The 26,175-nt window shown below is 36.9% G+C and overlaps 1 protein-coding gene across 1 annotated transcript in view; it reads right to left on the bottom strand.

Moving 5' to 3' along the window:
• Positions 1 to 26,175, bottom strand: part of NBAS (neuroblastoma amplified sequence) — a 168,086-nt gene that overhangs the window by 53,601 nt on the left and 88,310 nt on the right. The window contains exons 41-44 of the mRNA XM_027690224.1: positions 16,623 to 16,852; positions 11,142 to 11,252; positions 7,658 to 7,908; positions 5,305 to 5,639 (exon numbers count right to left, since the gene is read on the bottom strand). Coding sequence (XP_027546025.1) covers positions 5,305 to 5,639; positions 7,658 to 7,908; positions 11,142 to 11,252; positions 16,623 to 16,852 — 927 coding nt within the window. The remainder of the gene's footprint in view (positions 1 to 5,304; positions 5,640 to 7,657; positions 7,909 to 11,141; positions 11,253 to 16,622; positions 16,853 to 26,175) is intronic.

The raw sequence follows: 26,175 nt of genomic DNA, 5'->3' as shown, positions 1-26,175 counted from the left end.
ACATTAAGTTGCACGCAAAGTCCTTTTTTTTCATCAGAAGTTGGAAGACAAGCTAAAAAAGATGGATTAGTAAAAAAAAAAAAATGTCGTCAGCCACAGTCTGAATGAATGTGCCTGAGTCTATGGAATGCTGTGAGGAAGAGCCCGTGTAAAGAAAATTTCAGCTTTTCTTTCTCTACAGAAGACTTAACTGGTGATACAACCACTTTTTACTCTGCTTTTGCTATCTAAAGCTGTAGCCTTTTCTTCCTAGTTAACATATAAATGGACACTGGCACATGTCCATTTGTAGTGTGTGCCAACAATGAAAACACAACGATTAAAAAAGACTATTTTCAGATTGTTGTGCTTTTGTTGCGTTGGACTTTTTTTTCCAGAGTACTGTTAATCAAAAAAACATCAGGGCAGTGACCTATGAGCTCTGAAACAGATGGTTCTCTGGAGACATAACCAACTCTCTAGCACAATGAACAAAATGTTTACAACAAAGGAATAAAAAAAAAACCAAACCCAAATTACCTAAAATGCTTCACAAAGATCACAGAAAGGGAAATAAATGAGAAATCATCATGACAAAAAGTTGATATGATCATTACTATAATTAAGAATCTATGACAGCAGTATTATTTAAAAGCAAACAGAGCTGCTGGAAAAAAAGATGACAGACTTAAAATGCATGCAAAAATATAAGTAGTAGTTCCAATGAATATTTGGAATATCTCCCATATAGGGAGAAATCTGTTCCATACATACAAATACCCTATTCTTAACATTACAGAGGTGGACTGGATTATTATTTAGTCAGAAAGACTTAAATAGGTATTTAGAGTTAAAAGCATTTCTGAGTATAAATGCCACAAGCAGGAATCCTCTCACTGCTTGCAGCAGTGAGCTGCTGCGGTCAGCGGATCAATATTCAGTCCTTCAATGTGTGAGGAAGGTACTGACAAAGCGTAAAGGACTTTATCTGTTTCATTTACCACAAACACAACAAAAATATTGCATCAATCTTCACCGTCTTCAACTACATTAACCGTGTTACTTTGGGTCTATGATTTATTGAAGTCCCACTATGATGCATCTCTGCTCACACAGTTCCTGCCACCCAATGTCACCGTGTCTATAAACCCTTAAGGCCCGAATCTTATCTTCCAGGTGGTAACTCATTTCTACTAATTGCAAGAAACATGGAAGAAAAGAATCTCTGAGCTCTTAGCACTAAAGTACCTAACTGCATCACATCTTAAAATACAAGTCAGTGTAACAATGTTTGTTGCCTTTTCATTAAGTGCAAACTTCTCATCCATTTCTCCAATTTCAACATTCTCTCATCCCCTTTGCCCGGTCAAGCACTGCTCATTCATCCACCTTTTCAGTCACTGCTGGTCCAATTCACAAGAAAGCTAAAATGAAGAGCTTGTGGAAGGGGACAGGTGAAGAAGAAGGCCCCTATCAAAGCCCATCACGTTCCTGTCTTTCTCAGTAAGAAAAAGAAGCTGCAGAAGCCAGTACTAAATCCCTGTGTTTTTGTTTCCTTTTGCATAATTCCACATTCTGCCCCCAGGTTCTCTGCCATATCCAAGTGACACACCAAGTAGAAGAAGCTGCCTATTGCTTTGCTGGCCCATCACCTGCCTCTCCTTACTACTATTGACATATTAAAACAGTGGGGGATATTCTGATGTCTGTTTCCTAAGTTCCCACGTGGTGACAACAGCAATGGTACCTTTGAAGTTGAACCCATGCAGCCTACCCTGTTTCATAGCCAACCTCCCATTACTCCTTATCACTTGAGCCTTTTTTTGATTGTTTCTGACCAAAAGGGGTTTTTCAATGGAGGTGCTGTTCCACAAGAGTAACAGTGGAGTGCATCTCATCTTCTCCTTGGACTACTCTCTCTCTCTCCTTTCCCGTTTTCCCCTTCTGAAGTTTTGAAGGAGCGGGAGGAAGATGAGGGGTCTCAGCCATTTCCTTTTTTTTTTGTCAATTCACCTTTCACCTCTCAGCATTCCTAAAAAACATACTTGCACTATCCCACTTTAAGCTTCCTCTAAAAAGAAATCCACAAATTTTCTGTATGTGAGAAAACTCAGTTGTCTCAGTGACAGCACAAATTATTTCAAGATAATGATCATGGTTTTTGCAGCCTGGTTAAATATCATGCAAATCATGCACCATGACATACATAACTGGGCATCTGCTACAGGAATGGGAAACTGATAGAGTAAAGTACTTGGCCATAGAACTGGGCTGGGAAGAAAGTGTCGAGTCAGAGATTAAAAGAGTGAGCACATGACCAGAGCAGCCTCAAACCAGATAAAATTTAAGTAACAGGTGCAAGCCTAAAGGCAGCTTCTAGGCATGAAGCATTTTTCAGATTAAAGGTAGAGGAAAGAGACCTCAGAGAAGTTTTCAAGGTCTACAATGACAACTTCTCATTGTACACTTCCACTTGAAAACTGCATGGGATCCTGAGGCAAAACTAGTTGCAAGCTGGTTAAACAGCTGTTTCACTCCCAAACCCAGTGCAGGGGACACACTAAATTAGACCATTTGACCAACTGTTTCAAGCACTTCTTGAGTATCTTTCATGGCCAAAAAAGATAACATATTTCTACTACAAAATTCTGCTTGGCCACTAAACACAATAATCCTGCCATCAGTATTTCTTTCTTGCTACTCCTGCTCATCTTAAGAGAATAGTGAAACTTGAAATTCCCAAGACACATTAACAGCAAGAGTTTCAAGTAGTCACTAGCAGTGGTGATACATCAGACAGTACTTCCTTCTCATTAGGTAACAGTTATCCCCCTGATATCCCAGTCCAGGGTCAAGTCTGGTAATTAAGGTCCCAGGATGAGCCTCAGTCTTTCCTGATAAGCATGAAAAAGTACTATCATGGGATAAAAAGGATCAAAACACCTAAACCAAGACAATAGTTCTGCTAAACAGGCTTAAGAGACAGCTGATAGAAGCAGTGATAAAATGTGTTGGTCTAGCACGACAGTCAGATCACAGCACAAATTTTGTGCTGACAAAGCTGCTTATTTTCCCAGCTAGCCATTTGTTTTTTCACCAAATTCTGATATAGATACAGGTTAGATGAGTTGTAATAAACCTACACTAATATTGAGGGATCATTAAGACAGTATCCAAAGAGGAAACAAATTGAAATTCACCTCATGAAACATCGTGAATAAAATCCTCAGAAAAATGATCACAATACAGAATAAAAAAGATAAGACAAAAAAAAAACAAACAAAACTAGAGAACACCTCTTCATCCCCTTTTCATTTCAGATAAAGTTAGTGAAGACATCTCTAGATCTTTTAATAAGGTAAAACCTAAGAAATCTCATTTCTCTTCTGTGTGTCACACTACAGATATATACATGAGGAAAACTTTATGCTGAAAACGTCCTTATAAGTAGGTTTCACTGGTCAAGAAACTGCAGATCCGATAATATATGTTACAGACATGAAAGCACGTTCTTTCCAAACCAGGCTTTCAGCCAGATGGTAATTATGACAGAGTTTATCATTTATACTATTACAGTGCTTAGAAACCATATATATTTGGCCCAGAATTCTTTTCTCTGTGGAGCATCTTATTCAGAATGCAAAAGCCTAGTACTAAGCACAAGCCTGTGGCACAATGACTTTTAGGATGAGTACAAATAAATAAACAAAATACAACCACCCAAATATCTGGTGGAGGGACAACACGGCAGGGTACAGGCAATCCAGGGAGGTTCCTGGAATGCATTTCCTTCACCAAGTGATTGAGGAACCTACTAGGAGAGATGCTTTGCTGGAACTTGTTCTCACCAACAAGGAGAGGCTGGTGGGGAATGTGAAGCTCAAGGGCAGCCAGGGCTGCAGTCGCCAGGAAGCAGTGGAGCCTTAGTGCAGCAAGGAGAGTGTGCAGCAAGTTCACTACCCTGGACTTCAGGAGAGCAGACTTAGGCCTCTTCAGGGATCTACGTGATAGAGTATCATGGGATAAAGTGAAGAGGGAGCCATGAAAGCTGGCTGATATTCAAGGCTAGCCTTCTCCAAGCAAGGTGTGATGTATCCCAACAAAGAGCAAGTCAGGCAAAAACTCTAGGAGGCCTGCGTGGATGCACAAGGAGCTCTTGGACAAACTCAAACACAAAAAGGAAGGCTACAGAGGGTGGAAGCAAGGACAGGTACCCTGCCAGACATACAGAGAAATTGTCACAGTAGCCAGGGATCAGGTTAGGAAAGCTAAAGGGCTGTTAGAACTAAATCTTGCCAAGGACGTCAAGGGCTACAAGAAAAGCTTCTGTAGGTATACCAGTGATGAAAGAAAGACCAGGGAAAATATGGGCCCTCTCTGGAAGGAAATGGGAGACCTGGTTACCTGGGACATGGAGAAAGTTGAGTCACTCAATGACATTTCTGCATCAGAAATTGGCAGATGAAGGAAGAGAAACTGATGTCATCTACTGGCAAATGCAAAGCATTTGACACTATCCTGCATGACATATGGCACACAAACTGGAGAGACAAGGATTTGACTCGGTGGATAAAAAATTGGCTGGATGGCCACATGCAAAGAGTTGCATTAACAGCTCAATGTCCAGGTTGTGGAGAGCATTGACAAGTGGCATATCTCAGGGGTCAGTATTGGGACTGGCACTGTTTAGCATCTACATCGAAAACACGGACAGTGGGACTGAACCCAGAGGAGGCCATAAAGATGCTCAGAAGGCTGGAGCACCTCTCCCATCAAGACAGGCTGAGAGAGCTGGGGTTGTTCAGTAAGTAGAGGGCTCTGGGAAGACCTTAGATCAGCCTTCAAGTACCTAAATGGGGCCTGCAAGAGAGCTTTCTACAAGGGCATTTAGTGATAGGAAAAAGCAGAATGGCTTTAAACTGAAAGAGGGCAGGTTTAGATTAGATATAAGGAAAAAATGCAGCAACCCTCCATGGCAAAGAGGTCAGAACTAGATGGTCTTTAAGGTCCCTTCCAACCCAAACCATTCTATGAGTCTATGAAATACACAATATCTTATTCTCTGCTGAACAGGAATACAGGGACTTTGGGGTTCCATCAAAAACTCTCTTATCCACAGAGCTAACTCCTCTAACTGAATAAAAATCCTTTTTTTTATATAATGACAGCCATATAAAGAAAAGGTAGGAATAGGAAGGTAGGTTCATGAATACATCTTTAAAGAATGTAAAATGAAAAATATAACATTTGTTGAGACTTTCTTCTTGATAATACGAACTGTGCCTCACCTGAGGACTAAAATTCTTAAAAAAAATATCTGCTTACCTTTGTGACAGCTTTTGAAGAAAAGGTAATTTCATCAATGAAAGTGACAATATCACCTGGATCAAGTCTATCGAAGTATTTTGAACACATATCATATGCATGTAGCCACTCGTCCATGGTTTCTGGTACCTTTTTAATGAGATGGTGATCACCATTCCAAAAAAGTTTTGGTAACCAGACAGTATAAACAGAGCTTGATGACAGCATGCTGCCATCTTTTTTAGGAATTTTGGGAGCCAGTTTGGAAATAGATAAGATATTTTGACTTGTAAGGACAGGCTCCAGTGTTTCCAGAGGATTTTCATTTTCATCTGTTAGTTTTTTGTAATTAAGACCTAGTGACAAAAGGAGGAAGAGGTAGAAGTTATTAACAATTAAATCACTCAAACTCTACAATTATGTATATAACAATAAGTACTACACAGTATCTGCAGAACTAGAAAGACTCTGGCCCATCCCCTTTTACAAACGTCCATACTGACAGAGTGGGATTTTATGATGTCCTGGTGCATGTGAAATCTCTCCATCCATGGAATGTATTTTAACATTATATATTGATAGAACAAAGGGGAATGGTTTTAAACTGAAAGAGGGTAGATTTAGATTTGATATTTGGAATGAATTCTTCAATGTGAGGTGGTGAGACCCTGGAAGAGGTTGCCCAGAGAAGCTGTGGTTGCCCCATCCCTGGAAGTGTTCAAGGCCAGGTTGGACGAGGCTTGGAGCAACCCATCTAGTAGAAGGTGTCCCTGCCCACGGCAGGGGTGTTGGAACATGATGATCTTTAAGGACCCTTCCAACCCAAACTGTTCTGTGATTCTATGATACAAACTAAAAAAAGCAGATTCTCAAAGAAGCAAGAGCACATATAGAGTATAGAGAATCATGCTATTATTTAAATATAAGGCCTAGAAAGCCTCACGCTCTTCAAGACATAAGTCTTCATTAATCTAAAAATATGTATTCTGATCATGTTACAATTGGTATTTACCACTTGGCAAAAAAATGCAAGGCACTAATCCCAAGTAAACTAAGTAAAGTCAACATGTCCTAAAGACAGAACATGTAGATACATTTACATCAGTATCTATAATCAAGAGTCCTGTTACTACTTTGGTTCCTACAGGAAGAAAACCCTTGCAAATTAATCTAGCAACAAAAAAAGTATTTCTAGCAATAATACTATTTTAATTTCTTAGCATATAATTCCTAAGATAACTGACTTCTACTGCCATGTTTTTATTCATGTACTTCAGGTCTGTAACCTCTGTAAACACTTCGATGTTGTTTCTGGACTCCTATCCATCTCTACACCATGCTGAACACAGATTTTTGTTTAAGCGTGTGCAGTACAATAGATTTACTTTTTTACCATACTAAGTGACTAATTTATGTCTGATGTATGGTCCCAGGACTTTTTTTTTTGAGCAACATTTAAAATAACTTTGAAGGTAAAAAATAACTTTTTGGCAGATTTTTCTTTGACAAGCATCATAGAACTTGAGTGTTAAATAATATCAACAAGAACTGAAGGTTATCCCTCCTCTCCAAAAATTACTGACTTTTTTCTTTCTGCAATATATGAATTCATATGCATCATCTCTCCAAACTCTGCAACAAAGTTATTGTCCAATACATGAGGTTCCAGTCCTGAACAATTAATTCATCCCCACAGCAGGTAATGCCATACAGTGCATATTTTTCATTCTGAAACTGGATTTGGAGTCGGACAACTGAAATGCAAGATACTGTTAGTACTTGAATAACAACCAAATTGAAACTAGTATTCAAAATTTCAGAGTCCTTTGCAGTAATGCATTTTTACAGGCATTGTCTGAAAATGTACGATGAAGATGTTGTACTTCCACAAAAGCAAAAAGTAACATCAAGGATAACAGAGAACAAAAAAATACTTTAAGAGAAAAAAATTATCCTCGTTAAGACAATCAAACACACAAAATGTTTAAAGTTCCTAATATATTCCGTAATTCAGACTTTTGAAAGGTAAACTGTCTTAAGTATCTTTCATGTTAAACTTGAAGTATTAAACATTATGCTGCATGAGGTTGGTATTTTTTATTTTAAAATTCACTATGAAATAGCGACAATAATTTTAACTCGTGTCACCAACAGAAATTTGTTTTTAAATACTTTTTTCTTGCTGTCATCAAACAGATTTTCAGTAATACAAAGAGAAGGAACTTAATAAGACTATTAAATTACTTGCATTTATCTGATGTGCTCTGAGAAAAAACACCTGGAAAGTATACACTAGCTGAGCATAATCATGTTAACACTTACATACCAGAATAATAAATACAGTGATGAAGAAAAGAAAGAGGTACTCTCCCACCTGGTGCAACTGCTTTGAATTTTTTCAGGAGTCGAATGTGAGTTTCAGGTTTAAGTGTACGGTTCACCACTTCTGAGCAACCACAGTTTTCAAGGAGTGTAAAATAATAAAGCAACCGCTGATGATCTTGGCCTTCAATACTTGGGTAAACATATTTAACCATGTGTTCATGTAAGGTTTCAGGATTGGTTTTCAAAGTCTCAAAGAGACCAAGACTTTGTGCTCTTTCTTCTATTTTCAGTGTCGATAACCTGTGTTTAGAAATAACTTTTGTTTAAAGGCCTGGACGTGCCATGAGACACTCTTCAGCTGCACACTTGGGAGACAGGACAATGCTTTCCTTTGTTTAAGGTATCATTCATAAATATTTAGATAGTTGTTATTCTCTACAAACAAAAGTTAAGCAACTCTTCTATTTCCTTATCCTGCTATCTGTTGACTTGGACATGCAGATTAAGGGTCATGAATATTGAAGAGGTAAGTATAGCTATATGTAAAAGTAGAAATACATCCATGGTATGTGTTAAGGAAGCCTTTAATAAATAAATAATCAAACAAACCAACCACTTGTGGCAGAATGATGCTCGAAGATCCTATTGCCCAGTTAGAATATAATAGATTGGGAAAACTTCTATTTTCTGTAGTTGATGAGTACCTGTGCATACTTCGAGAGATATTATCAATGAAAATTGGCTCTTGCCCACCAGTTAATCTATTTGACACTGTTATTCATGCTTAGGATATTTTTTCTGACAGTTTTACCAAGTTGTTCCTTGAATTGTCCTCCACAAAAGCTTATGAAAACATCAGCAAACTCCAGGTCGACCTCAGTCAGTCTCACTGCTTCAGGAAATTTTTTCCTGATTCTTTTGAAAAGAATATGTTAGCTCTTTCATAGCATGAATCCAGACATTTCCAGCTGACTATGTAAAATATAATCACTCCTTTTTTCCCTCAGCTGGGAGAAAAATGGGTGCACAACAAGGAAGTCTCATCTTTAGTTAAGACCTTTCTCAGTGGAACGTTTAACCTAAAATCTGAGGAAATAAGTAACCTACAGATGACTACTACCTTGAGTCTCCCTAGAATCCAATCATATGGTACATTAGGTAGTACATTTCATTTGGAAATCTGATCTTCATTTGATTTTCCTCTACCTTCAAAACTGATTAAATCAGAATTTCATTGTTTTTCCCCCGAGTACACATGACGCATATAAGTCCGTGTTTCTCTTTGATATCCAAGTAAAACATGTCTCAGTTTCATTCCTAAAGATGATTTTCTTACAGCAAATACCACAAACACAACCCTCTCAGCTTAAAAATTATTCTCTGATTTCTGAAGGAGAATAGGATACTTTTGAGTTATTTTTACATCTACAACGTACCCCATTTAGGCTGTTAAACTTGCAAGAGTTATTTTAATTCTCTACATTCTTGTTATTTGTTAATTGTTGTACCATATAGGGTTCTACCATAAATGGAAATAAAGCATCATTCACTCTTCATATCAGGCAAAACAGACACCTGGACCTGATGTATCTGCAGGGTGTGACCTGACTATATTTTTCTGTTTGCACCTAAAGTTGAAGCTAAAGGCTGGCTGGGCATAAAATTATATCAACAGGATCAACAGATGTTTGCTGTGTGTTTTTAGGGCAGGGCTGATAGTGGATAGGAAAGGTTCATCATGTTATTCACAAAGATTCTGGAATAAGGGGTTCTGTGAGAGGCATACATAAAATTTCCTGTCGCTGAAATCATAAAATACATTTTATAGAATTTTGGTAATTAAATGTGATCAGATTTTTCAAAAGAAACAAATTTCCACTTAATTTTAAAAAATGTCATTCTAAACAATTTTCAGCAGACCCATATTCCACAGAAAAACATGTGATATTTCTTTGTCATCAAGTGATCAAAGAAATAGTTAATACAAACTATGTAAGTCCGTCTTTTGAGCTTCTCCTCGTGTAAGGTGGCTTATAGAAATACTGCATATTTGGTTAAAGAGATTAAGTCTTAGAATAAACTTCTTTTCAGTTCAGAATGAATGTATAATGAGGCATGTATTATTAATGCCATAATCCCAAGACTAAAATACATCGTAATGGTCATACGCTGTCAATCAACTTTAAAATGAGATTATGATACAACAAAAACATGCTCAGCAGCGTATTATGCTATTACACATCAATTTTCAAGACTTTTTTTGAATTTCACTAGAGAAAAGATTGTTACTCTGTACTTCAGTGAGTTCAGAATTTTATGAATACTAACTCAAGGAGGACAAGAATAAAGAAAATTATAGGAAAATGTTGCAAAATACCTTAGGTAATATTCTATTCCCAAAGAAAGTAGCTGGCTCTTTCATATTCATCCCAGTGTTGCCTCACTATCTGTTTTGTTTAAAGCAGTAAATAATTTAGCAGCATCAAAATTTAGAGGGTATGACTTCTCTATTTTCTGGAGGAAGTGAAGAAAATCTCAGAATGTTATTTCATCTTCTCAGATAATGCACCAATATCTACCAGGCTTTGTTTTTCATCCCTCATGTTTTATAAAATGCTTTTTAATTAATAGTTAATGTTAAGAGAGGTACAAACACTACTGAAAGCTAAAGCTGCTTTCACAATTTAACAATTGAAACAAACCAAACTAATTTGATCACGTCTGTCAGAAGAGAAGATAAGAGATGCTGCATTACACAGGGGATTCTACATCACTCTCATCTGCATGTGCTATTCAGGCAAGTAGCTTAGTCTTCCATAGAATGCATTTTTTCATCTTTCAGTGGGCAAAACATACCTGACTGACAAGATGTCAAAGTTTAAAATAAATTAATAAATAAAGGCCTTGGAACCAACTTTGGAAGAGAAATTAAAAGCATCCCTCCCCTCATGCCAGACCAGTGCCAGTTCTGGTCTGCCATAATCTTGGAGGCTAGAACAGTTAATAAAAATACTGTAAAAAAAAAAAAGTGCTTCTATCAAAAACTGAAAATGAGATGAACAGATGCATAATGCAAATGGGGAAGCTCTAATATATTTATTTCCTTTGCTATTATGTAGAAAGAGAGGTCGATAAATAGCCAACCTCAAAAAAAACCCCAAAACTATAGAAACTATCAGGTTTCAGGATATATTCCAAGGGACTGTAGGAATAACTACAGGATAAGTTGCTATTGGAAGAGAGAACTAAGCATTCAAAGCTGTGGAAACCTAAACACTGAAACAAAAGTCCTGGAATATTTTTGAAGAACAATAAGACACATATGGACTTCTATCCTTGCCTGTAACACCTATTTTCACAGCTGGCTACAAAAGCATCACCCAGAAAAGACAAAATTTCCTATACTATCACAACACAAGACAAATGAACACACAAATCAAACTCTACTCCCAACATAATTCAATTCTGTCATAGGTTAGCACTTCTTTCTGTGTAACAGAATTGTATGTGCATTTGCAGAGCAGACAACTTACCCACTGTCAGTGAATAAAAATTCCAGATGGGTCATATAAACTTCCCAAAGTGGAACACTGTATCGCTGAGCCAAAGAAACAGCAATCTTGTAGACATTTTCTTCAAGTGTTCTTATAGAGAACAGACAGAAAGAAAATAAGGAAAAGTTATGTTAAGTCCCATGAGACATAACATGAAAATAAATATTTACATTTGAAAAGCAATAATTTCTTTTTAATGTTTTTTTCATAAACCAAGAAACTAGAATAATTTTTGAACAAAAAAATACATGAAGTGTGTCTTTCTGCATTTGCTTATACTTGGTGCTCCATTTTGGAAAATAAAAATAGAAGGGAAAAAAAACCCAACCAAACAAAAAACTATAGAGATATTCCAAAGAGGCACCTACTCCACACTCCACATACACTTTGGTTCTCAATAGCAGCTTCTGCTTAGCCTCTGTGCTAAAGAAAAATCTCAGTTTTCATTTCATTTCAATTGAAAAGCGATGAAGGATGTAACACATCACAGTTAGCACTTATTTCATTTAGTTGCAACACCTACAGTGTTTTAGCACAATGGATAAAGAGGTCCTCAAAGCTCTTCCTCGAAGTTCAGAGGCAGAAACACTCTTAGTAATTTTAGACTAAAAGAAGCTGTGAAGATCTCCAGGTCACTTTGTAAATGTCCTAGAAATAGTAAAAACTGCTTTTCTGTTATTGTACAATCTTCTTAACAAAACAAGAGATGGAGAATCTGTTAAATTATGAAAGCCTGAAATTAACTTCATATTAATTTTTACTAATCCACCAAAGTTAGTATGGTTCAAGTACACACAAATGATTCTTGTTCTTAGGCTGGCACAGGAGCAATACTATTAAGGCTGACGCTGGGGTTTTGGGTTTTGATTTTGGTTGGGTTGTTTGGTTTTTTTTTTTCTTCGGGATGATTCCAAGAAAAACATTATCTGTTTGTAATTATTTCCTAATAGACCTCTCACAAACAACTTCTTTAAAATGTATTTAATGTGAATACCACTGACCATATTGTTTCAGATGCTTTAATTAAAGTCACATGCACCTAAAGAAAAAAGCCTTAAACAACGTGAACTATTACAAAATACAACTGCAACTGTCAGTAAATTAGTTTTAAAAATTATAATAACGTATGAGTCATGTTAACTCCATAAACTTGACCTTATCTTATTATGTTTAACATCTTCTTTAGATATTTTAAATTGTGGCTCCACAAAGTTTGCTCCCTAAATTTTCTGTACCATCAGCAGGATCCAAGTACAACAATAAAAAGAGAGCAGAAAAAACCCTACAGATTAGAGAGCATGTCCTCCCAGTTCTTTTTTTTTTTGTCATTTACAAACGTAGATCTATACCATATCTTGATCTATATTTAACACCACTGACAGTTAGAGTCTATGACTTTCTCACCACTCCAGGTAATCAGGTGACATATCCATACAACTTAATTCTGGTATTTAGATGCTCAATCCAACATAACATTACATTCCACTGTGATAGTTGTTACAGATATTGCAGAATTTAAATAAGATATACAATGCTGAGTAGAAAAGCAAAATGCTAAGAAATGCTGAAAAATCTTCACAACCAGCTATCAAAACACCTTTGGATTATAACTATTGCTCTAATGGTCTAAAAAACCCAACCAAACAGCAAAATAAAACCACACAAAAAGAAAATTCAAAAAGACCTAAACACCTACAACCCTCTTGTGTAATGACTCTAGGTTATGAGAACCCGTGAAAAACATTAGGCACTGTATACTGAATAACCTCTATACAAAGTAAAGGAGGAAGGAAGCATCAAAATAAAGTAGAGAAATATATTTTAATATAAGTATTTACTACAGCACATTTAAGAAAAGGAAAGAAAAAAAAAGAAGAGAAAAATCCCACACATTATCCTGTCTCTTCTGTTCCAATGGCTACAGAACCTTCCCTCTGATTTTCCATCCCAGCAAGGCTTCCCATACCCTACCTATTGAAACTAGACTCAATACTTCCATGAAAACAGAAGAGTTTTTAACTCAGCAGGAATGGTGTATGTATAAGAGGATGATGACCCAAATTTTTTTAAAATACTTCATAAGAGTTATCTGATCCTTTAGAGGCAGATGCTCTGTTTTTCAACATTAACATGTCCCATGACAACCCTACATTGTAAATTCTAGATTAGGTAGCCACAGTTTGTGCAGGTGGTCATTCAGCTCATAAAAGCAGATCTTTTTTAAGCAGGGATACAGAGCAGCTGTTGCCAAACCACAACACATACAAACTTACATTCCTTTGCATTTTCCAGAAATCATTTGATGTACTGTCAACAAGGGGCTTACTAGTTATAGTGAGGATGAAGATTTCTGCAAGAACTGCACAGCAGGTATACCACTGGCTAAGTGGAAGATAACAGGATATTCAGGAAAAGCAGCATAAAGCAATGGAGGTTTAAGGAAATTATATCACATAAATGAAGAACAGTAACAAGCTATTTATTTATTGTCAAGATAATGACCAAAAAAAAGTAGTTGTTGCAAAACGAAAAGCTGAAAAAAAAATGATACAATCCTTTACACTGTCTTGTAAAGGATCTTCTAACTTTCTTTTACACACCCCTCTTCATGCCCAGCCCTGACTCCCTGTCTCTGTGAGGACTGCCAAATAGTCCCATAGAAGGGGGACTACAGAAGGCTCCCATAGAAGGCTCCAGCACAGGCACACTTGGGATGTATTTTGTCGGTGTTGTTGCAACCAAGACTGGTGCAAAACCAATCAGAAGCAGTTCCTGTAGATGGTTCTTAGCCACCCTGCCTGTGTGGTAGCATGAATTTCAAAAGTATCAAAGAGTATGCCTGTGCAGTTGCATTCAGCTGGGGTTTTGCTGACTATCTTCAAGCTGACAGAAATAAACATTTGGCAGCTCAGAGCAATTTTTTTTCCTATCTTCTCTAAAACCTCTGTTGTATCGTACACAACCTCTATTGCTCACAAGCAGTCTTCAACTTTTTGTGTTCACATCAAACAGCTACAAAGCATGAGACTGGATTCAATCATAATAAAGGGAAATGAGATCCACTTTTTCAGCTGCCCATCCTCCCAAAATGTTTTAAAAAATCCCAAGAAACAACTTGGAGAAGTGAAATGAAGATTTAAGCCAAGAGGCTTTAGTTTCCTCTCATGTTTGAAGCATGAAAATGAAAATGAGACTGAAGACTACAGCTGTTTGTTAAGTTCTGTAGCAGCAATGCATCAGGAGAACAGGTTGTGACTACACTGGCAGTCAGGCAGAGCAGGATAGCAAAAGTACACACAATGGCTGCACACAAGACTTTCTAGTTTAGTCTTCTGGAAAGGGACATGGTTCATATGCCCCAAAATCATTCTGAGAACCCAAAAAGCACATGTTAAGTTATGAAATTCAGATTCCTTGATAACTGCACCATTTTTCTAAAATTCCAGAATAATGATTTCAGATTGGTGACATAAGGCAAGGAAGAAATTGGCATTAAAATATTAAAATCAACTTCTGATTTCAACATTTTATAAAAAGCAGTGAACTGCTGAAGACAACAGAGCACTAGAATGAAAACAAAACAAACCAAAAAACCCCACAAAACAAAATCCAAACCTAAGACACCACCTAAAAGCTGGCCTCAAGTAAAAGAATAAATTCAAAACCTTATACACTATCGCTGGCCTGAAGCTATATGGGACTTCACCTGACTACTCAAGAATTCCCATTCAGTCTTGCTCTAGTTCCCCTAACTTCTTTACAAATACTTTCTAGCTCTATTTTGCCCAGATAAATTGTTAACTGCTTGAGAATTAATGTTAATTAAGTCTGTGAGGCACCTGGATCTTTAAATATTGGATAAATAATGCACAATAAGCTCCAAATACAATCACCAAATATGGAAGATGAAATACACAACTATTGGTTAAGTAGTTTTAGCAAATTGCTCATTCTAATACAAAGCTGTTTTGTATATAACATACCATCTCTTCCAGGTGTTGTTCCTTCAAACAGCACTTCATAGAAGATTAAAAACATGAGGCACTTAATTTAAAAATAAGAAAAAATACGCTACACAATTACATTGAATTTGCACATCTTTTTCATTAGAAAATGCAGATTAAGAGTCCACTCAGAAGATTAAAGCAAGGAAGCTGCAAGCTGAACAAGTAATTAATTGGACCTTTGTAAGTGCCTAATATGGAACTGCCACTCTCATCCACATGCTATGAAGCCTCACTTCTTCAAATTCTTTCATATTGAGTTATCTCTACTTACTCTAAGGAACTTTCTCTTCATATTTACTTTATTTCTACAAAAGACATTATCTAAAGAACTCATGGATGAGAACATAAATAAACCTCCTGCACTCAAAGTAAGTATCTGTGATAACAAAAGGATATTGCATTGAAGTTACTAAATAATAGTAGATAATATCAGGATGTAACATTTACCTAGTGACATACTACAGATATATGCTTAGTGAACAACATATACAAAACAGGTAATTCCAAGAGAAACATTAAAAATTATCACAAGCTATTTTTATTAATGCAGTGACAGAATCTGTGCAGGTATAGATTTTATAGATGCAAAGTAGAAGCTTAGCGTTCAAAACCTGAGGTTATACAACTATTCTTATTCAATATATAAATGGCTTTCAGTAACAAATTTCTACTAGCTACATAGGTGGAAAACTGCAAACATCTAAATATGCTCTTCAAAAGCTTTATGCAGAGATCAGCTGAAAATCTGGTTAAAAATTATATTTAAAGCTTCTTATTGCAGAGAACTCTGACAGTATGGCAACTGTTCAACTGTGACTGTCCTCAAAACATAAAGAGTTCAAGTCACACTCATGACTTGTTCACAGCTTAAAGTACCTGCATGCAGATGTTAATTAAAGGTATTTTTAAAATGATAAGACAGTACTATCCTATTTCTTTCCTTTTTTTCTATTCTGGATTTCTGAAAGGTGAGATAAAAGCATGATAAATATCAGAATATATGTGGTGAAAGCTTCAGGACTTACAAATGAATACAGGGAAAAAGTATAGTGATATACAGCAACTTTAACTAAATTATTAAGAGTAAAATACAGTTTAACAACTTCTTTTAAAAAACTATATGATGCTTGGGCATACCTCAATAGATTGCAAGGGCAGGTTCAAAGGAGATGAAAGGAAGATATCAAACCTCCACCTGTGCTCTGATTTCATTCATCCCTAATTAACTTTAATATTAGCAGCTAACAAACGAAGAGTTAGAGATTCAATTAAAAGCTATAGATCCATTTATTTGAGAAACATTTCATTTGAGTAGTCAAATAGAAAAATCTCCAATTGTAGCAGCATTACAGTGTAAATCTCTAAAGCAGCTGGTAAATTACCCCTTCTAAAGGTCGGCATTACTTAAAGTAATTTTGTTCTAAAATAAATAAGCAAAATAGATATTACTTACTCTGCCAATCCTAGTATTGTTTCTCTCTTGTACTGTGCATCTGCTGTAAATCTCTGCACATCCACTCCTTTGCCAAGTCCTTGCAGAGTCTGAGCTTGAGTGAAATCCAGTAGTCGTTCATTGTAGTAATGCAGCTGATTTATCAAAGTGGAGATTTCTTCAGGCCAGTTTGCACAGCCATACTGAGTAACGTGCTTTGTGACCATCTGAATCAACTCCTTTGGATCAGCCTGTGAAAATAATTGACAACAAACTAAAAAAATCCCCACAAATTCTGAAAAAAATGTATCAATATATAAATGATCCCTGTGCTCAGAATTAGTAGATTTGTTTCTGTTTCTGGGAAGCTTTAAGTAAAACAGAAGTTCAAATTTTCTGTAAGGGCTATTTGCTATGACATTAAAATTTATCCTTTTGGAATGCTTTAAAATATTCCATGATAAAAAATTTAAAAAAAAAACAACCAACCAACCAAACAAACAAAAAAACGCCAACAAATAAAACTTACTTTTCTGTGTTAAAAATTACACATCAAGTGCATATTTATAAACCACTAACTTCTGTAGTCAAAAACCCAGGCAGCAAAGCAACAATTTAGAACACAAAACAAATACAGTCTGCATGTTTGAAATCAATAAGGAATGTGTGTACATTCCAAATTATCTCAAAATCTGTACAGTGGCTATGTCTAGTAACCTCCACTTGAACAGAGCTGTCTGTAATATGAAAGCACTCATCTCACTCAATATCTTGATTTCTCTACTCCACAAAAAAGGAAGCCATCAGAAGCTCAATGCCAGAAGGAAGTACTGTGACACCTGTTGCACTCACTGAGGAAGGAGTGCCTACAAAAGAGCCACCAAAAAATACCTGGGGATGCCAATACAGTTAAAATATTTTCTGAAAGAAACAACTGATCCAACTGCTGTGATCTCAAAAATGTTGAGTATATCAATTTATTTTGAGTTTTTTATTACAGAATGATTCTGCTAAATTAGAAGCTAAACTTATGAACATTAATGAGAGTGTATAGCAGGGTAAAACATGGCAACAAAAGTTTAAACCTTGAGGCATGCTTGAATTTTTCCATGACTTGCTGGTCATTCTAAATTGATTTTTTTTTTCTTTTCAAGTCTTAGTTGACAGGTTGCTCACCAAGTCACATTAAATGCTATAGGGCATCCTTTCTCCTCTCCACATGATACCCTTCTGAAGCCCTCCAAACATTGCAAACTCATTTATTTTATAAACAACATTGGTAGCTCTTTCAAGGCTGCTTAAAAGATTGGCAACAGAATCATAAAATCTGAAAAGAGACAGGCAAGCAGAGCAGTGCCTCTAGAACACAATTATATCAGGTGGAAACCCATCCACTGCTTGTTATGTACCCTGGTATCTCATTCTACGTGATACACTAGAAAACAGAGCATGGAGACAGGGAAAGAGACAAGACAAGGAAACGTTTAACATAATCGCATAAAACTTCTAGTCCACTGAGAAAGACAAGTCCCTCTGACAATCTGTGTGAGTGAATTTCACAGAACCACAGAATCAACCAGGTTGGAAAAAACCTGTGAGATCATCAAATCCAACCCTTGACCCAAAAACACCCTGTCAACTAGACCATGGCACTAAGGCCACATCCAGTCTCTTCTTAAATACCTCCAGGGATGGTGACTCCACCACCTCCCTGGGCAGCCCATTCCATTGTCTGATCACTCTCTCTGTAAAGAATTTCTTTCTAATGTCTAACCTAAACCTCCCCTGGCACTCTCTTTTGCTAGGTTTCCTCTCTCTCCATTAAGTCCCCATTTGTTATACTTACCTAAAAGCATCTGTGTGCACTCTTCAATGCTGCCTGTTTGCTCAAAGGAACACTGTATTTGGAAATAATGTCTTACTAACAACAGATTTAGAATAACAGAATCATGCGCTGTATGAACACCCATGTATGTATATCCATACATATGTAAGCCAAAAAAAAGTGCAAACTCTTCAGTCCAGAGGATAAAGTTATACATTTAGATTAAGAAAACACAAGTGGGGTTTTTTTACTGCAAGCAGTTGCCAAGGATTGTCTTGAACTCTTCATCACCAAAAAAATCTTTTAATCACATGTTGTCCTCTTTTGCCTTTTACAAAACCTATGCTCCAAACTATCATAGCATGTGAATCCAGATTAGCTTAGAGAAATCCAACAATCTGCTTCATGCAAGAATATTCTTGCTATCTGGTATCTAATTTGAGACTTACTAGGGTTTTTTAATCCATAAAAAAAACAAACCTTCCCAAACGGCAGTTGCTTACAAAACTCATTTATTGGAATGACACAGGTTTTCATTCTCAGATTTGTCTTCCCTCTATACAGCTAAAATGTTTTCTTAAATAACAGTGCTGCTTGTGCAGTATTTATTAGGCACTCAACACAAGTTCAATGAAAAAAAGGAAAACCAGAAAACTAAAGTGTTTGGTATTGAGCTGCACAAAACTTGTATTTTATAATTTTATGTATTCATTCCTTAACATCATCACATTTTAATAATACATGTTTTTAAAAGATAAGCACAACTATTTCTACATCCATTAGATTCCTACTTCAATTAGACATGATGCTTGTTCTAACAAACACAACACAAAAAGATCATTATAGCTGTATTGCCAGCTTTCAAAAAAATCTTAGCAGTTTTTAATTGAGAAGACCATAACAATTAGCTACCAATAGCAGCTGGTGATGAAGAAAATCAGCAAAATCAGTAAAGTCTGACTCTTACTGCAGCATTCACAGGGTTTACAAATTCTTGGACTTTCTTCAAATTGTAGCAGGCACTTGGGAAAAAACACAAAAAACTCTAAAGCAAATTGTGTAAATACAAATTAATTTTGACAGGTAAGACCAATAAGAAGCCATATTCAACTTGTTCCCTTTCTAATGTTACCTGTCAAAACCCACACAAATAAACTCCAACCAGCACTATTCTCTCTGTTGGTTTTTCAGAGTCTTTCACATAGTTAGAAATTGTGTCTATGTGTCTAACTCTCAGCTTTGTCAGATAAATATTTCCAGTACCTCTAGAAAGACATTTGAACTCCCTGTAATCATTCAGGAAGGGTACTTTACATACAAACACACAGCAGGAAACAGGGTAAGTTTCCAGAGAGCCACAAGACCCTTAACTTGGAGGCCTCCCTAGCACTGCCAGGGGAAATCCCTCATGAACTACCTGCCAATGCATTTTATTCACTTATTGGGCTAACACTGTATTTGTGCTGACAGAGGCCTTGCTTGAGAATTAAGGAAAAAATAAAAGTTGGATAGAATAGAAAAAACATAAAGATAAGCATAAAGTTAATTTAATTTCATGCTATTAGAAATGATTTATTCATCATAAATCAGTACCAATTACTATCCCTACTGCACCACCAGCCATTAGCAGTAAGCCTCAGCTGGGGAACAAGGTCGACCTGAGTAGAGGTTTTAAAGCAGTTATTTCTTTTTGATCACCCCCTGGGAGTGACACCTGTGAAGCTCATCAGAATCTGTCACTGTGACATTATAAAAAAAATACTGGTTTTAAAAAGAGATAGGAGGGTTTGATCTTGGAATTTCTTCACCCTCATGCCTAAATTAATCTTGCCAGGATTTTTTTTCCTGGTAAGTTGCTGATTTTTTTTCTTTCAAATCTCTCTAGAAGACTTAATTCAGCCATACATACCAGGAACAAACAAACAAATAAAAAAAGTATGAGCTTTTCTCCGGTTACTCTCCTGCTCAGGAAGTGACAATAATTTTACAACTATGATAAGAGAGATAAGTATTAAAAAGACATCATTGAGATACTAGATCACTGTAAGGCTATTTAGCTTGTTTTCTCCTTTTAAAACCGAGAACCTTTCCAATTGTTCTAAAAAGAAATATTATTCTTTTGATTTTGTTTTTAATGTAAATGATCTAGAGACTGCAAATGATCAGAAAAACTGATGAGAAAAACTGCTTAGATCATCAGAGGCTAATTCGCTCATAATCCTCCCAAATACATTACTGACATTGTGGACCTTTCTGGACTGAAGTTGCAAAACATTTCCATCACCTTTGAACTGTGATTTTTTGGCAATGGTCAAAAGCCACAACTGTGGTGAGCCTCAGAAATATGAAGGGGAGAGCAGAGGACATGTTCCCTTGGGTCTAGATCCTTGTAACACCACACTTGTTCTACACTATTTTAAGTGATCCTAGAAAGAAGATTGTGCCAGAGAGGGAGACATACACCAAGCAAAACCCTCATACACCAAGCAAAACTAGATGACAGCACATGCCCAAGGGAGAACAGGGAGCAGGGTTGTAACATTCCTGCTGCAGACACACTTGTATTATGCCCATGGCCCTGCCTCTAGTTGTTGCCCATCGCCAGTGCTGCTAAGGGAACCAAACTACACCTCTAGAAAGCATTTCTATTTCAGGAAAAAGAGAAGAGCTCTCCCTAATCCTTGCAGCAGCTACCACAATCCATGTAGCAAGAGATTCAATGTGCTACAAATTTGATGGAGGGGAAGGCAGGAAAAGAAGAATGAAGTGAAGCACATATAGGTGATACTTTTCCTCACATACTGGAGGGAAAAAATTACAGGAAAGAAACAGTTCAGTCAAGAAGTAAAATCCTGAATGTGCCTGTTTACTTGAGAAGTAAACACCATCTCTCCACAGGACAGTTTTTCATTAATTAAATTAATGACACTTGTCTTTAACTGAGACTGTTGCCATGCTGTGAGTCAAGAGTACATTAACTTGGATGCTGCACCATATGAATGTGGGGTGGCCAACCTTTCAGATCTCAGCTGTCTCATGTCTGATCTGCTCAAAGAAAAAGAGCAAGTGTACGGCCAAGATGGAAGACCAGGACATCTCAGAAATAAAAGCTGTACTGTCACATCACTCAAGTGCAAGGATACCTCAACACTCTTTGTTCTTCCACTGCTGCAGCTACATATATTGTTGGGTGACAACACAGGTTTGTTCAGGATCAGCTTTTACAACCATTTTTTAAGTGGATACAGGAAGCAGCAGCTCATCACCCACCAGTGAAACCACACCAGGTCAACATATAAGAATACCTACTAGAATACCTTTTATAACCTAAAAGATAAATCAGAATAAAATTGTACAAACTTATTTAAAATATGAAGTAGAGAGGAGCTAAGCAATAAATTCTCTATTATTAAACCTATAGGTCATACACATTCAGATATTAAAACAATATTCTGTTTCAGATTTTTAATCATCTATCAGAAGTTTTTGTAACATACTCTAAAGTCTCAGCTATATTTAAGTATAATGCTTTTTAAGCCTGTCCGTACTCTTAAAAAATGCTTCTCGCCACAGTACGTGATCACATGAGTGATGTAAACAAGCAGTTTCCTACTGTACTAAAAAATGTATATCTGGATTATATAGATCCAGGAATGCAGCTGTGGACTTCAATTCCCTAGCTTCTCTTCCCATCTTCACCACAAATTTCATCCATATTTCTCATTTTTTCCAAAAACTGAAACAATATTTTAAGATTTCATTCCAGATGAGTGACTTGTATAAAACAAACACTCCTGGATCACTGCACTGCTGCAGGAATCAAAAAATAAGGCAAAAGGCTGCTGTTCAGTAATATAACATAAAAGTAATTGGAAAAGTTATCCAGGCAGTTGTTTCTACAGTTATGTTAAATGAGTTGTGTTTGAAGAGTTGAACAAATTGTTCTAGTGCTCTGTTTTCATAAAATCATTGAATGGGCTGGGTTGGAAGGGACCTTAAAGACCATCTAGTTCCAACACCCCTGCCATGGGCAGGGACACCTTCCAAATGACCAGGCTGCTCAAAGTCCCTCCCACCCTGGCCTTGAACACTTCCAGGGATGGGGCAGCCACAGCTTTTCCAGGCAACCTGTGCCAGTGTCTCAGCACTTCACAGTGAATTTCTTCCTAATATTTAATCTAAATCTACATTCTTTCCGTTTAAAGCCATTCTCCTTTGTCTTGTCCCCACATGTCCTTGCAAAAAGTCTCTCTCCAGCTCTCTTGTAGCCCCTTTACGTACTGCAAGGTGCTATAAGGTCTCCCCAGAGCCTTCTCTTCTCCAGGCTAAACAAACTCAATTCTCTCAGCCTTTTCTTGTAAGAGAGGTGATCATCTCTGTAGCCTCCTCTGGACTCACTCCAACAGGTCTATGTCTTTGTTTAGGTTATAGACCCCAGACCTGGTTGCAGTACTACAGGTGGGGTCTCACCAGAGCAGAGGGGCAGAATCCCCTCCCTTGACCTGCTGGTCACGCTGCTTTGGATGCAGCCCAGGATACAGTTGGCTTTATGGGCTGTGAGCTCACGTTGTCGGCTCATGTTGAATTTCTCCTCAGAGGAAGACTTTTTTGCTTTGATTTCCAACAGCTATTGCAACAAGAGTGAGGAATAATTTGTCCCAAGAGAAGATGCTTTCATAATTTATTTTCTACCTTCTGTTCTCTTACTGACTCTCTCTTATTGAGTAAGACATTGATAAGTCAGGTTTACATAGAAAAATCTCATCTCATCATTTCACCTGACAGCTGTTTTAGTGGAAATAACACATGAAATATAAAAGGTTGAAGTGTGAACCAAAAGAACACCTCCGAATATAGACAATTACTACATGGTTTTGAGTGAAGTGCCTACTAAATTCATATTATATGACTCATTTCCCATTTGCAGTCAGTATTTTTCTCAGTAAATAATGTTACCCTTTAGATAATTATCCTAACCTTTTGTCTATCTCCCTTTTCTCTTCCAAAAAAAAAAAAGTGTTCTTTTTGAATAAATTATGTTATTGTCTATTCTTTTAGAATGTCTTTAATCTTGACCTATATGGCAGTAGCTGTAGTCATATACAGACTTTGGGATAAGTACACAGTCCTACTTGTAAAACTTGACTGCAATATGATACGGTTTTAATTTAAAATATTGTATACTTTTAATTCGTACAGTTACTTGACTGGATATGTGCAAATACTTTCTGTGTCTTACTAATTTACAGTTTGAAAACTATATACTCCACAAGCTACAAAACACCTAATTTCCTCTTTCCTGACAGCTGTTAAAATACAAGAAGTCAGATATTTTTTCATCCTAATCCAGGGACTGCTAGCACTTCTGATTAGAAGCACAGACTTCTCCGTGACCACCTTCCCTTATTGTGATGTACATTTTCATGAACAGCTTTGTCAGCTAAATATAGAGGTCAGTCTAGCATTTAGCCTCAATCTTCCAAGATGAAAAAACAAACAAACAAAAACAACCCAACAAACCAAAAATCCCCACTACCAAACCAGCCAAATCACTAAAAAACAGAGATGGAGAAGCCTACTCTCTCACTCAATGGAAATTCAGCACTGTCTGAAAAGTTACCTATATTGCCAACTCAGATGAATAAAATTTTGTTAAAATGTTTTTTTTTTTTTGCTCTAAGATGACTAGCAAATTTCAGTCAGACTGCTTGCAAAGTTCATGATGCTCACTGACTAGAGAAGGCAGTTATAGAAGCTTGAAAAACAAATGTAAAAGAGAAGATAAAGCCACTTGACTAGGGTAAGACTGCTTCAAAAAGCTGCTGGTCACCTTTGTACTGTTTCCCAGAGAAGAATAAAACGCTTTGCAAGAAGGAAAGGATTAGTACTTATGCCAAGAACCTCCTTGCAAGAAAAGCCACAAATGTACCTCCAGAGGGAACACAGGCAAGCTAGACCTCAACCCTCTGCTGATATGCAAGGCTGGTTTGAAGATCCTCTTTTCTAAAAGAATATTTCTAAACAGCTGACTAAAGAACAACACATACTCTGTTTCCAGAAGTAAGATTTACCAGAACGGCTCATATAACCCTTGAGAAACAGAAATAAGCAACACTTTAAGATCACTTTTCATAAGCACACTTTATCTTGAAGAAATGAAACGGGCTGGGAGGTAGTAGCAAACAACTATTTAACAATAGATCTTTTCTGAGTCACCTAAATATTATTTGGTCCTAACTAAGAATGGCAGTATTTTGTCATCTTTTGTGTTTAACAAAGGAAGATGATCTGTGAAACACTACCTTACCTACAGCAAACACACCTCAACCAAAGGAATCTAGTTGAGGCAATCTGGCTGTAATGTTCCTAATTGATGGATTAGTACTTTAGGAATCATACTAGAAGATATTAAAAACCAACCATCACTACTGCTACTTCAGGAGAGCTTATTTGAGCCTTAAGCTTTTGGACATAGCAGTGTTTAGTCAGTTCTCCATTTTTAATAGCTTAGTCATTCACTCATTTAAAAGATGTGTGATTACGTGTTGGGATATCACTGAGCAATAAGCAAATCAATGAGTAAAACTCACAAAATGTGACACACTACAGAGGAAACTAAGAGTGCTAAAAAGTGTCTGGAAAGTGACTTATAAAGAACGGTAAAGCTGATAGCAAAAAGTTCTGAAAAGTCACTCAAAATCAGAAAGTCAACTAGAGAAGTGGTAGGATCACTTGGTGAAAAGGTGTGGAAGGAGCACTGATGGGTAAGTCCATAACAGTGTAAATGATGAGATCTTTGTGCCAGCCCTCACCACTGAAAGTGTGGGGGGTAGAGAGCTCAATATGATCCAGATGAGTTAGAAGAATCTGGAAACTGTCAGCTATACACTTGCACACCACCACAACCAGATGGCATTCATCCTTCAGTTCTCAAGGAAAGCAAATGTGAAATTCTGTTAAATGGCAGGTGAAGGTACATCAACAAACATTATAAAAAAATAGTGTGCCAGAGTGCAAGTCCCATCTGAAAAGATGGGATGTAAAAGGAATCCTCATAGGGATGATAGATCAGCAAGTCAAATGTCCATCCCTGGCAAGATGGTAGACTATATAACAAATTGTAAGACCACTGATCATTAAGAGATCGGTGGGAAAGAGTCAGCATGGCCTCTGTAAAGGGAAATCCACTTTGTTCACTTGCTGGAGGGCTATGAGAGTATCAAAGAGCACACGGACAAAAGGAATCCTGTGACAAAGTATACACAGATCTTTTCAAATACTTTCACAAGTTTCCCTACCAAAGTCCAGTCTGGAAACTTAGGTTGCCAATAGATTGGAAGAACAGTCCTTTCATTAACTGAAATCCAGTGAAAGGAGAAGTAACAGCTTAGAGACCATGTTTCAGATAGGAGAGAGCCAGCAGCAAGTCCTCGAGGGGTAGATTTTTATTCAGAATCCCTTACTGATGACCTGAAGAAGAGATGACCAATAAATCATCAATAAATATTTATGGTTTTCTAATGATACTAGGCTGTTTGAATTATTCAAATGTCATGATGTCATGCTATGTATCAAGATTACAGTGTTTGGCCTACCTTTCTTTCTTTCTCTTTTTTTTTTTTTTTTTTTTTAAAGTTTGTGATGGTTTCAGTCTAGGTCTTCCTGGAGACCAGTTTGTAACCAGGAAGGAACTAGGAAAGTGACAAAGGAAGTATTCCATGCTATTCCTTTATGTAACCTGGGGTATAA

This window comes from Neopelma chrysocephalum, unplaced genomic scaffold (genome assembly GCF_003984885.1).
Source record: "Neopelma chrysocephalum unplaced genomic scaffold, ASM398488v2 Primary Assembly neopelma1_80b, whole genome shotgun sequence".
NCBI lineage: Eukaryota > Metazoa > Chordata > Aves > Passeriformes > Pipridae > Neopelma > Neopelma chrysocephalum.
The sequence above is the reverse complement of the archived record's forward strand: the minus strand, read 5'-3'. Positions and strand labels throughout refer to the sequence as shown.